This window comes from Thermobia domestica, chromosome 5, assembly GCF_964235325.1.
Source record: "Thermobia domestica chromosome 5, izTheDome1.hap1.1, whole genome shotgun sequence".
Taxonomy (NCBI): domain Eukaryota; kingdom Metazoa; phylum Arthropoda; class Insecta; order Zygentoma; family Lepismatidae; genus Thermobia; species Thermobia domestica.
The window spans coordinates 267,100,416-267,114,130 of record NC_137458.1 but is presented as its reverse complement, the minus strand read 5'-3'; the positions used below and the strand labels follow the sequence as shown (position 1 = coordinate 267,114,130).

The following is a 13,715-nucleotide window of genomic DNA, read 5'->3' as shown; positions in this document are numbered from 1 at the left end:
CTCATGCTAGCTGTTTTCAATATAAAGTATGCACGGTGTACGAACACTTTCTGCGCTCACTGTAGGTATGTTGACAATAAGCGAATGTTATTAGAATATTTGTTGAGATTTATTTTCCTTCACTGCCTTTCGCATGGTTAAAAAGTAGTTTGCAGTGCTTTGGAGCAGCTGCAGGTGGGAACGCGATAATGTTTGAGACATACCGGCGACTTTTTTGTGTGTGAAATAAGACCTTTCTCATAAAGTAGTAAATAACTGCAGTAGCAATTGTCTACGTAAATGATAAAGACATATCCAACTACAAGAAATTAATACAATATATATAGCCTATTCATTATTGTGTTTCTCTTTTAACAGCTACTAGCTAAGGATGGACAATTCCAGAATTTTTACTTTCCGGAATCCGGAAAGTAAAATCGGAAAAATTCCGATTTTTTCTAAATTCCGGATTTTTTCCGAATGTCGGATTTTTTCCGAATTCCGGATTTTTTTCTGAATTCCGGAATTTTTCCGAAATCCGGAATTTTTCTGAATTCAGGAATTTTTCCGAATTCCGGAATTTTTCCGAAATCCGGAATTTTTCTGAATTCCGGAATTTTTCCGAAATTCGGAATTTTTCCGAATTCCGGAATTTTTCTGAATTCCGGAATTTTTCCGAAATCCGGAATTTTTCTGAATTCCGGAATTTTTCTGAATTCCGGAATTTTTCCGAATTCCGGAATTTTTCCGAAATCCGGAATTTTTCCGAATTCCGGAAAGTAAATTTTCCGATTCCGGAAAACAAAATTTCCGGAATCCGGATTCCGGAAAATTTTGGCCATCCCTAATATTTATCAATGTGCTAAGAATATCCCAGATTCCCGTACAAGACAGGATCTCAGGTAAAAGTTTCCTGAGACATCCCTATTTATCCTAGGATCATGGTTCGTACCTCATTCTCTTCAGAATGTAACGTTTCAAACGGTACTATTCATATGTCTCCATCATTTATTTGAGGCAGAAAAGTCGCGGAAAAAGTTATTTTTAATTTTTTTTCCCCCTTTTGCCCCTCTGAACTCACGCTGTGTTAATACACAGATCTGAAACAAATCTGGAAAATACTAAGGGGTGCACCGAATTATTAAGGGAAAATTTCAGTGTTCTAGGTGCAAAAGTAAGTCTGCCGAAAAATAATAAAAATAGGAGTAACATAAAAAAAAAAAAAAAATCACACCCTATCTCAGGACGCAGAAAGGCGTGAAGGCATAGCAACGCGTGGCTACAATTCCTCTAGGCTTGAAAAACAAAAACCGAAGTAAAATGCTTATTAGTACTTTTTAAATCGAATAATGAAGATACTACCGTATCGTATATAAAACTTATTCGGTTTTGATACAATATTATGTACTTTTTCTTTGATTCCTTTTCGTAATCCCTTGCGCTTGGAATTAAAACCATTCAAGAATAGTCGGTGAATTTAATCCTCCAAAATCATTCAAGAATAATCGGTGAATTTAATTTGTCCAATGTGGTATGATTACTCACGTGCTCCCCCTCATTAAAAGTATGTTCTAGATATCTTTTTCATAGAATATGATGTTTACTTTTTGAGGCTTCACAGTCATTGCCACTAGTTAAAATCTAAAATCAGTGGAGAATTAGGGAGTCAACTTCCTACCCCCCATCCCCAGTTATTAAAAAAATCGTTCTGTGAGAACTTTCGATTTCAACACAATATAATGTATGTGCTTAGTGAGATTTACTCATAATCCCCACTCTTGCAGTTGAAGTCAATCAAACATCAGTACTCACGTAACCTCCGTTGAGGGTTAAATAAGAATCCTAGATGGGTTTCGTAAAATATACAATTTTGTTGAATATATTTTTTTAAAGAATCTTCCCAATTGTGTGCGATTGAAATGAGCCAATAATGAGGGAGCGCATTCATTTTATATAATATTTTCGTGAATATTTGTTACTCGCACTCAGATTTTTATGAAATGTTGTGTGTATTTTGTCTAAAAGTAGGGACTTACTCCTATAGTTTGGGGTTGGAATTAGTGAGAGAGAAGATCGCTCGCTTCAACAATGCACATTATCACTAATATAACGTATTTCGCACGCAGTGCACATAATTAGATTTAAACAATAATATTTTCTTTATATACTCAAACATATATACACAGGAAATTTTACAGCTTTTACTTCTTGTTAATAGTTGTTTCTAGCAAGTGGATGTTTGTTCCAAATTGAAATGTGGTTGTTGTTGTTTTAACTTATCAGAAATCATGTATCGCTTTCCCTGGCTATACCCATTCGAGACTCAATTCGATATATGGCTATCACTTCACGATTTTTTCTTTCTTTCTTTCTTTTACACATTCTCAGTACATCCACTAAATCTGTTGTATTGTCCACCTAAACATTGCCAGATCATTACAGAGTAATTTCGCTTCCATGCTTTTATACTTCCGTTCGCTGGAAATTGAGCTCTGCGAAGATGGCTTACGAATTTTATTTCCAAATATTTATAAAATTACTTCATATTTTAACTCCTTCGGTCCCAGACTACCAACTTTTTATACCATCTTTCAATTGTTTATATGCTGCATAATTTGAAATCATATTTTTCAGTTTATTTTTTTAGAATTTGAATTTGTTTATTGTTTTAAAGAAAATACTGTGTCCACGTTTGTGCACATTGGTTCACTAACAAGCAATTGCATATTTAAGTATTTGTGAACAATTATGATACATTTTATTCCGTTTCTTTCTGTCCTACACCTTTCTTCTGACATATTACATTGTTGTGACACAATAAAACAACAGCTACAATTATATACTCAAAGTGGCATGAACCGAATACTGTACTATTTTATTTAGTAATGTTTTCTTTACATTTTTCTCTTTTTTTTGAGAACATAACTGACATCAAATTGTTTGTTGTGTTTCTGAATATCCATTTTTATATTTTTGTGGAACAAAAGCAATTTTTTTCTCTACTTCTCAAAAACAAGCATATAGTCAATGTTTTCGTTCTTTTTATTCTTAGGAGAGCTAATCACAGAAAATGTTCTAAATTTGCTTTAGGGTTCAGATATCGACGATTCAGATAATAATCCAGATTTTATGGATGATGACTCAATTAACTCTAGCGGCGAAGATAGCGATTGCGGTGTTGTAAGAGATAGAAATGGTAAACAATAAATTGTACTCGTTATCTTTTCTAAAGAATTGAATTATATACACAAAGTTATTGGTCCAATCACGAGTTCGTTTATTTAGAAGACGTTGCACTATAGATAATTGAAGTGGCCACATTTTGAAATGGCCCTCCGTCGTTTATTTGGATTGTACAAAACTTTTTTGGTTTAACAAAGTTCTGAGGTAGTTAAAATTCAAGTTTGAACGTGTCGCACTACAACTAAATGGACCCGCCTCTGATTGATCAAATAACCTCGTGTTTGTAATTCAGTTCTTTAGAACAGATAACGAGTACAACAATTTATTGCTTGCCATTTTCGTCTATTGCAAAACCGCTATCGCTATCTTCACTGCTAGAGTTACTGGAGTCATTATCCATAAAATCTGGATAGTCGATATCTGAATCCTAAAGCAAATCTAGAACATCTTCTGTGGTTAGCTCTCCTAAGAACGAAAAGAACGAAACCATTGACTATATGTTTCTATACTTTCTAATAATGCTATCGTTAAAAATATATATTTTACTCCTTTCAATGCATTTATATCGTGTTTCGTTTCTAACATGTACAATTTTGTAGCAAAACAAACCTAAAAAAGTTTACGAAAGAATATAGAGAAACAATTATCTAATATAAAACCAGTGTGCACAATTGTAAACATTAAAAATTAAGTTCTCATTATTTTTTGTTCTCCAGAGATAAAGCGAAGCTAATAATCGCCACCAAGTCTCTGAAACTCTAATGTTTATCACAAAAATACCTTGATTGTAGCAATAATATATTTGGGCGAAAATGATACTTGCTTTTCCAACTTACAAAAGTCTGTGTTCCACCAACACCTGCCATCTAAAAACAATTGAAAGGCAGTTGTCACTTGCACTCGAGCTTACCGAAAAAAAATCTATGTGATGTTCAGACGTAAACGCGTGTGTACGTCAGGAATTAATCGAGCAGATTTAACGAAACGATCAGGAAAAATATATCAATTTGTGTGCACAAATGTGCACATAGGGACCGAAGGGGTTAAATTAGACTAATCCTCAGTTCTTAATATATGCATTTAATAGCACTCAAATAATCTCAAGCAGCAGTTTCTGTTCAGCTATTTATTTGCCCTTGGGAAACTACTTTTAGTAGCGAGGTTCTATGTGATTAACTCTCACTAAATAAGTTGAATTCAGACGCTAAATCGAGTCTGTTACACATGCTAATAATCTGTTTTTATGTTTTAGTATCTTCCTTGATACTCGAATTGAAGATTATCGTCGTAGGAACTTGTACCTTGATATCTGTCAACCGTCTTGGCTTGCCAGATACTGTAGCCATGTCCTATTCTTGACAGCCTAACTCAACACGTTGAGATATTTTATAACTTTTGGTTTATACAGCGTATTGCTCTTTGGTAGGTTTTTTAATCGTTGACTATTTCTACGGAAACATATCAAGCTGAAGACATACTCTCTTTTGTTACTCTTAACGTGTACTTTGAGCACAAGCAATTGAGGCGTTTTGAAGGCAAGATCTCTCTAGCCTGGATATAATGTTTGCTACTGACCAGGGTGTGAAAGTGATCATCAAAAGTACCGGAAACTTATGCTAAAACACTTGTCAGATATTTTTGTAATGAAAGTGTAGACATGTTTGTCCCATATAGAAATTTTGTAATTCTGTTGCACGTCTTCGTATGTTCCAGCAAAATACCTGCACAGAAAGCAATCATACTTATGTACAGTGGATTTTTTAGGTAACATTGTAAATTCCGTTGATTTTCAAGCACTTTTATTGAGTGGCACTTACAGTAGCTTTGATTACCCGTTTTTGATGATGGAAAGTCTTGCGTCGAAATTTAAAGTAATCGATTGTATAACATGAACTGCATATGCAAATGCTCTTAAGCTTTTGTCTGACACTGTATTTTCCAATTGATGTAGAGTGAAGTTGGGTCAAATATTTATTGTCAATATTGTGTAGAGCACAAGGCATTTTAGTTGTTTCATTTTCTAACCGTAGTATTAGTAGTAGTAGCAGCCATCTTTCTTTAAACAATTGAACTAACAATAATAATCATGTAAACTGAGGGGGATATTATCATGGGTTTAATGTTTGAGTATGTCAATGGTGCAACAATGCTATTGTGTTAATATACTATGTTCAATTAACGCCCTTTTAAGATTCGACGCTATGTGGAATCTAATGTTTAACACACAATCTGAACTGTTACATGAACTGGCATCAGGAATCGAACCTGGGTCTCACGCACAAAAGCTGACTAATTCTAATCGTTTAACCGCCAAAGAGCCCAACTAGGAACTTGGAAAAGAAGCTTCCATGTATAGGAATAAATGTATTATGCCCATATTGAAGAACTAATACTGATAAAACATCAAGAAATATTGTAGTGACGATATTTGGAGCATTACGGCTCAGTGATAGATTGCACATTTCTGCTATGAGGGGTCCCAGGTTCAATCTGAAATCATTTGATGGACGACATTCTGCTTACGTAGATTCTCGGTGTTTTTTCTTGTTCTACATTCTCATGCTAGCAATTGTTTCTTAACCATCCACATTCATTATATATCTGTGTTCTTTAGACTACAAAGAATAAGTATGGGACATGAAATTAGAGATTCCATTTCATTAAAAGAAAGAAAGAAAATAATAATAGAGCTGAATTCTCTTCTTCTATTATCTGGGATATTTCTTCAAAATTTCTTTCCTTTGTCGTGTTATGGCCGAGGAATAAACGTAAAATTCAGTTTCTCGTTATACTGTCTACCGTGCTTTCAAACACTTCATACAACCTTTTTCCGATTTCACCAAGAAGTGGTTTGTGGATGGCAGGAGTGATTTATATCAGCAACGCTTGTTTTCACGGCCTCCTTAGTGGCTAAACGGTTAGCGTACGCGCCTTTGGGGTAGGAGACCCGGGTTCGATTCCCGGCTGGGGTTCACGTGGTTCGGATTCCACGTTAATAAGTAGGTCCACGTCTCATATAGCCTCGCTGCTGAACGGGACGTTAAACTAAAAATCAGTTCTTTAGACTTCACGGGCCCGTTGTGGCTTACGGTAAAGCGTTCATCTCCGATACGTGGGGTCCCTGGTTCGATCTCAGCTCGCATCAAATGAGTTTTGATGTGAACAAACACCGTATGTGAGAATTTTCTCGGGGTTCTTCTGTTTCCTCCCACTTTGTTCATTCCATTTCATTTTTTGTCATCACCTTCTCTGTAGACTACCCGACGTTGCGGCGTAAAACTGAAAGATTTAATTCCATTTTCTCCTCATTCTTCCCACATGAACGACGTTGCTAAGCTAACGTGTTTATTGAATAGTTCCCTTGTCTTTAACAGTTTGCAGAAACTGTTTCTAAAGGTGTCGGTTTTTGGTTTTAAAGTCTATTTTGAGAGAAAACCCAGTTTACATTTTCCTCAAAGAGCGGTGAGCAGTCAATAATTTTAGTTTTATAGGATCTTAGCTGTAGGAGGAAACTACGAAATGGTTATCGATAATATATGTATAGTAGAATACCTACTTCAAAATATCGAATTTCGTGTGTAGTTCATGTTGGTTTCTGAGGAACGGTAAGTCTAGTTACGATAATCTTTGCATTTTCAGAAGCTTGTTTTGTTTATTTATTTTTCGTATTTTAACTTGAGTTTTGCTTTAGTTGTTACCTGCATGGAATCTTATTTCGTATAATCAGTAATAAACATAAAATTATCTGTAGTATGCCTGTTTTAGTAGTAGTAATAAGTTCGATTTAGCAAACTATTATAGAGTACTGAGCTATTACGTAAGCAAAGCTCTTTATTTTAGATTTGTAGTGTACTTTATAACATAGTTTTGATTTTGTATATTCCCTTGTTTGTTGCAGTTAGTTGTACATTTTAGTAATGAAATACACTCATTCCTCGTTTTAACGGATACAAAGGAGACATCGGTCTGACGTTGCCGATTGTCCGTAAGTTTTAAACTTAAGTATATAGTGGGTAATATCCACAATTACATTACGAAAGAAAGAGGAAACTAGAGTACTGGTATTAATCAAACATATTATTAAATTTAACAGTGTAAAATACCTGTACACTTCATGTACACTATAATATAGAAAATGCAACCTTTCTGGTTTAATATCAGGACTTTCAAACAAAATGGGCTGATCCAGATCTTGTCCGTTGTTTCCGATATCCGTTAAAGGGAGGTTCGTAAGATCGAAAAATGAACATGGTACTTATAAGAGTGTGTTGTTAGCTCGTAAAAGGATATTTGCAATTTATAACATTTCATAAAACAAGTACTAATATAAAATGTTATTGATTTTTGTAAAATGCAGCTTATACTAGTATAAAATCAAGCTATGCAAGCTAACTTATACGACAATTTCATTTATATTTATTTAATGATAATGCACGTTTTTGTTCATTTTAGTTGTCAGTGTCAGCAGCAATGAGAATAGGAAAATTCGGAAGAAAGCACCTTCGAACAAATCGTTTGTTGAGCATATTTCATTAAATTTTGAGGTATGTAATCACTTTAGAAATGTATATACAATTGCTTTCACTGTAGATTACAATAGAACGGACATATTCCTCTAAATATTTTCTTGCCACGATTCATTTTGTCAGCGATTTCTTAGGCATTACATATTGTCGTTCCCACAAGAAGAAGAGGAGCAGGAGAAAGTTGATTTGTGTAAGATCATTATGTGAGGAGGGAAATAATGCTGTTGACAAGGTTTACTTAGCTTGATTTATTCAATCTTGAGATGCCCTTGGGTAAGGTGCGTGACATCTTTGAACATCAAACGAGAAACTTTTACGGGCACACAAGGTGATAGGATTGTTCGTTCCATATTGATAATTATCTACTTGTTCACAGAATCATATACTTTCAAGGGAAGTACTTGGGCTCGAACGGATGAATATCCACAAAAAGAAAAGCCTTGTAATGTGAGCACCCTGGAAGCAAACAGTGATGCCCGTTTTCCTGCAAGAGCAGGGCAGAAGTAGAGATATGCCATAACTTCGGAGTGTTACAAAGTCCGACCCCGAGACATTTTTGTGGAAAAGGGTTACGCGGATTGAAAAATCGGCGCACACGTATCTCATTATTTTTAGGGGCATACATTTTGAATGAAAAAAGTTGTGTCCCAGGGTCCCCTGGAGGATCCCAGGCAGGGTCCAACCAAAATTTTCAAATGATAAGGAAGTCAAGTAATATATCGTTGGAAAAGTATTGTGAAAAGAAACGAGATGTAGCAAGTCCTGAATCTCTATGCTTACCCTGTACAAAATGGTAGGCAGTCAAAATGTCAACATAGTTTTCATAAGTCTGTGACCACCATGCGCATACGGACTTGGGACTTGTTGCAGCTTGTTTCTTTTCACAACACCTTTTCAGCGATCTACTACTTGACCCCCTTTACCATTTGAAAATTTTTGTTGGACCTTGTCTGGGACCCTCGGGGCACTCTGGGGCACAACTTTTTCATTCAAACTGTGTGCCCCTAAAACTAATGGGATGCGTGTTCGCCGATTTTTCCATCCACCCAATTTTTTTCCGCAAAAATATCCCGGGTTAAGCTTTACAGACACCCTATAGTTATGGCACGTGCTCTACTTTGCCCTGCTCTTGCGGACGTTTACACGATCTTGCAGAAAAACGGATATCACTGTTTGCTTCCGGGGTGCTCACATTACGTATACTTTCCTTTTTGTGCGTATTCACCCGTTCGAGCCCAAGTACTTTCCTTGTTAGTATGTAAAATATACTTAGTTTTTAAGTACTTTTTCGCTTTCTTTTTACCTTTGGCAGTGAAACTGACGTACATTTGAAATATATTGAACCACGTTATCTTCAGTTGCTAGAACAGTAAATATTTTTTTTTATTTTTCAACTTTATTAATGCCGTCCATACAAATGTTTTCGTAAAATAGTTTCTGCTTTTTCTTTTTTAGGCATTTAGATATTCTTATACTGTTCACACGTGAAATTAAAAGTTATGTTCCTGTTGTTTATTTAGCAATTAAAAACAAGTATGATTATATGCATGCGTAATACTTATTATTGAGGTAATTCAGGAGCAAGTCATTAGTATTCAAGGAAGCAGTAGTATTTACTTTTCCATGACAGACAATTTTGTGAACAGGATTCCCGGTGGCTCAATGGTAGAACTTGCGCCAAGTGAGCTTTCTGGTAAACAATGTGTGCGTTGGTTTTCTCGGCGTTCTCCCGTTTTCTCCCACTTTCTTCATTCCATTATTGCATTCATTTCTTATTATCACCGTCTCCTTTAGCCTAGCCGGCATAAACGTGGGACATAAAACTTAAAGATTTCATTTTATTTTCAATTTATGAGTGAACAGTTATAAGATACTTTAATCCAAATATAATATGGCATATTCAGTTACGGTTAAGTAACATTCACTTATGTGCCCTGGTAATTTTTTTATAAGGAAAAAAAAGGAAAAAAAGGCTATATTCCTACCTTCTTACCTTCCAATCTTCTTACTTTCAGCAGCTAAACAATAGTGAAGGACTTTACAAATATCCTTTACATTTTGTTCACCTTAGTCTTTTTTCCACATAAAACATCAAAATCGGCAGTAAATTATTGAAATGTGAAGATCACTGCACGCATTAAATCACAACTTAGCCGTACTATCAAAAAACGAATTGTGATGTTACCTTACACGTGTTTCATTCAATTTAAAATGTTGCACTTTTCTTCTTTCACCCATAAAACAGTTAGTTATGGGGGAAAACTACATTTTTCAGGAAACTGCATTTTGGCCTATGTACAAATGTAAAAAAATACCTGTAATAACACTGTACATCTTGGCGTGTACGAGGACATTTATAAAGAGACGCAAAAGTGCAGGATTCCGCTGTTTATGGCTTGTCAAAACATCTAGGTGTGACCTAATACAATTTAAAAGAAGTCAAAAGTTATTACGAAAACGTCATCATCAGTGGAAAGAAATGTATACGAGTCATTTAGAACAAAATTCCCAACATAGAATTTGGATGTAGGAAACCTCGACAAGAATTGGGATCTAGTTATACACCGTTTCGTTCAAAACTTCAAATTTAGGTGATTTTAAATTGTCTAATTTGTACTACGGAAATTTTTGTATGAGTTAGAGTGAAGTGAAGTGAAGCGAAGCATTTTAAGTTGAATGAAACATGTGTAAAGAGTAACGTCGTAGCTTGTTTCTGTGTTGGCACTAATTTGTGAACTAATGTGTGTGTGTGTAGTGATCTCGAACGTTTCAGTAAGTTATTGTTAATTCTACTGTTTTGTGTAGAAACATAAACCTGAAACTCCTCATTATTATCTAGCTGTTGAAGGCAACGGAATTGGTTTCCGAAGTCATACTATGAATCTTAACAAATCTTTTTAGAATCCTGTAGGCACACTATGGGTAAGTTTTAATATTTTGTGTTTTTCATACAAAAGTCGCATGGCTAAGAAATTTAATTAGTTAAGAGGTAATCTTGGTTGTTGTATGGCAGGTTTAACCAGCTGATAATTCAGTATTTTCAAAAGTTTTTAAGGACAAGCCTATTTTAACACTTCCACTAATCACACAATAATTCATGAGTTTTCATACATACTAAGAATTGATTTGAAGAAATAAAACTCGATAGCTCGGTGAAGTATCACTAACTAACTTCAATAAAAGAAATGTATAAAAAAGACGAGTAAGACAAGAATTCGTGATAATACTGTGATTTTAACAACAATTAGAATACTTTACTCACAAAATATTAGTCACATTTGAAAAAGTGACTAGTGTCTTCAAGATGAGTATTGCACTTTTAACCATTGAGTAATTTATTAAGTGGATGAGGATCTTTAACTTGACTCCCCCTTCCCCTCATTACTTAATTCGTATCGTGAATTAAAGTGCAGACTCTACGCCAAATCAGAAAGAAGATTAAATTCGCTAAATCCGGCAATTTCATTAAAATTCGTAATGAAGTTAGTACGGAACGCATAAAGGAAGCAAGCAAACAAACGACATATTTATAGCAACACTGATAAAGTTAAGTACAGTGAAACCTGTCAATTTGGCCACCTCTCTAAGTTGGCCATCTGCTTATCTTGGCCTAGTTCGTCTTGAACCTGCATTTTCCCATAAGACATTCGTTACTATTCTATAAGTTGGCCACCTGTCTATCTTGGAAGTTGGCCACACTGAAGCAATGTTTATCCTATGATGATAATAATAAATTTACCTGCGTATCTTGGCCACGCAAAATACCGTTTTGTTGTTTTTCTTAACTCTTTCGTATTCCCATATGAGAGGCAGATGTTCTGTATTTGTGACTGGAGAAAAGCAAGGATTCGCACTATTTGTTCTTGGAGGTCAATGACCATAAGACTACCCTGATAAAGGGGTGGTGAAGGAAGATGTGAATAAGAACAAGCACGTACAGGAATTCAGGAAATGGTTGTACTTATTTGTTTACCCTGTCTGTTTTGGTAAAACCATTAGCTATATCAGCTCCTCTCATCAGTGGAGAGCTTTAGTAATTCCAAAGAATTCTCAAGGTTAAAACTAACCATCTCAATTGTCAACTATTGGCATCTGTCGGCTTGTCAAATGATAGCGGAGTTTGAGATACGAATTCCCTCAAGATTTTCTAAAAACATTTTTTGCTCCGAGGGAAACACTCCTAGCTCCTTAACAACAGGCTATAGCCTATTGTGTTGACAATAAATAAATAAATAAACTACAATATTAGAATGTGCATATCTCCCAAAAAGGATAAAACACGTCTAGAATGAACCAGCATTTAGTAACAACTGAAAAGAAAAATAAATTGCATATGGATTTCTCAATTTATAATAGCTTTTCTTGTTTTCAATCTGAGTAACTCAGTGTGATATAATATCAGTTTCAATAAACTACGTACATACGCTTCTATTTCATGGTTGTTTGTGTTATTATGTTTTCAATCCGAATAATCCAATGTACCAGACTAGTTTTCAGGAAGAGAAAGGTATGCATATATATATTAGACATACTATAGTAATATTTTTTAGCACTGTATATTTTTATGATTACTCTATATACATTATTTATAAGTAGCTGTCGTGCCACTGGTTATTAAAATTTTACAATCAAGTAATACTAGAAATCATATTCTAAAAATACACAAATCACACTTATTTTCTGTAAGTTGGCCACCTGTCTAAGTTGGCCGCTTTTCGATGGAACCGATGGTGGCCAACATAGACAGGTTTCACTGTATAGTTACAGAACTTAAAACTCAAATAAAAATCAGTCAATTACAGAGACTCGCAAAATAACAGCTTAATAGCAGTAATGTTCTTATGGTATTGAACAGTTGAACATTGAAACATTTACGCAGAATAGAATATATTTATATACTGTTCCATCTGCAATACGAGAAAAAAGATGGAAGAATTTTGTGGTTAGGAATTCACAACTGAAACACAACGTTCGTTCTTTTTAGTGCGAATAAATATTTTGGCAGATCAGACTTCGTACACAATACAATATGCTGCATTAAGAAGTTCATATTTGTCTCCGTTATTTTGCCGAACTTAACATTTTTATTTTATTTTGTTTTTCGTTTGTTTGAAGTAAGAACGCAATACAAGCCAAGAATGTAGACTAGAATTAAGTTAGTTGTTTAGGTGTTCCTTCTATGGATTTTATAGTATGATTCTTAACCACAGTTATTACTCCCCTTTCCTTCCTTTTTTTCTTTCTTTCGCGATGTCTTGGATTAATATTAAGAAAAAAAAAAAACCAGTAGGTTTATCGGTTCTTCAAATATACATTACGCTTTTGTTAGGTCATTAAATCATAGTCTTCAGTACTTAGTTTTTCAGTTATTGTAATTAGTCATTAACACGTCTGCTGAGTACTTGAAATTTGCGTGTCTGTATTAATAATTTCTCATGATTATTGGTAGTCCGTACTACGTATTATTTTATGTTAAAATAGACTATTATTGTATTACAGCTTATTTACTAACTTTTACAATGTGAGGTAAACTCGTATGTTTAGTTCAGTATTAGTATTAGGAGTTAGATTTCTGGGCTTTCGGCATCGAAGACCATAGGGGGAGGGGGCTGCCCCCCTTCGGGTGCCCATGATTGTAGGCTTCTGTGTGAAATAGTTGTAATAAAAGTTATACATTATCAAATAGCCTATATCATTATTTCAGAAACTCGTTAAGAGGCAAAAGACACATTCAGATTTTTGGGGCCTTAGAGTCAAATACCCAAAACCAAATTTCGTTCACACAAAGTATAGGTATTTCTTCACCTTGTGCTAAAATTTCACACGTACGATTTTTACCACATACTCATTCCGGGGCCTGAACTTGGGACCTATAACTTTACATCTATACAATGTTCATTAGTTTTGATTGCAGATTTGAAATCTACAGGCAAAATTACATGCGGATGAAAATTTTTAGCTTTATAGCACTTATGGTTATTGAAATAAACAATAAAATGAAAAAAACAGCTATGTTTGAGTCGTGAT

General features: G+C 34.7%; 1 protein-coding gene across 10 annotated transcripts in view; it reads left to right on the top strand.

Moving 5' to 3' along the window:
• Positions 1-13,715, top strand: part of LOC145686586 (uncharacterized) — a 678,364-nt gene that overhangs the window by 575,166 nt on the left and 89,483 nt on the right. For all 10 annotated transcript variants that reach the window (XM_081760035.1, XM_081760038.1, XM_081760040.1 and 7 more), the window contains one exon: positions 7,615-7,706. In XM_081760035.1, the coding sequence (XP_081616161.1) occupies positions 7,615-7,706 (92 nt within the window). The remainder of the gene's footprint in view (positions 1-7,614; positions 7,707-13,715) is intronic.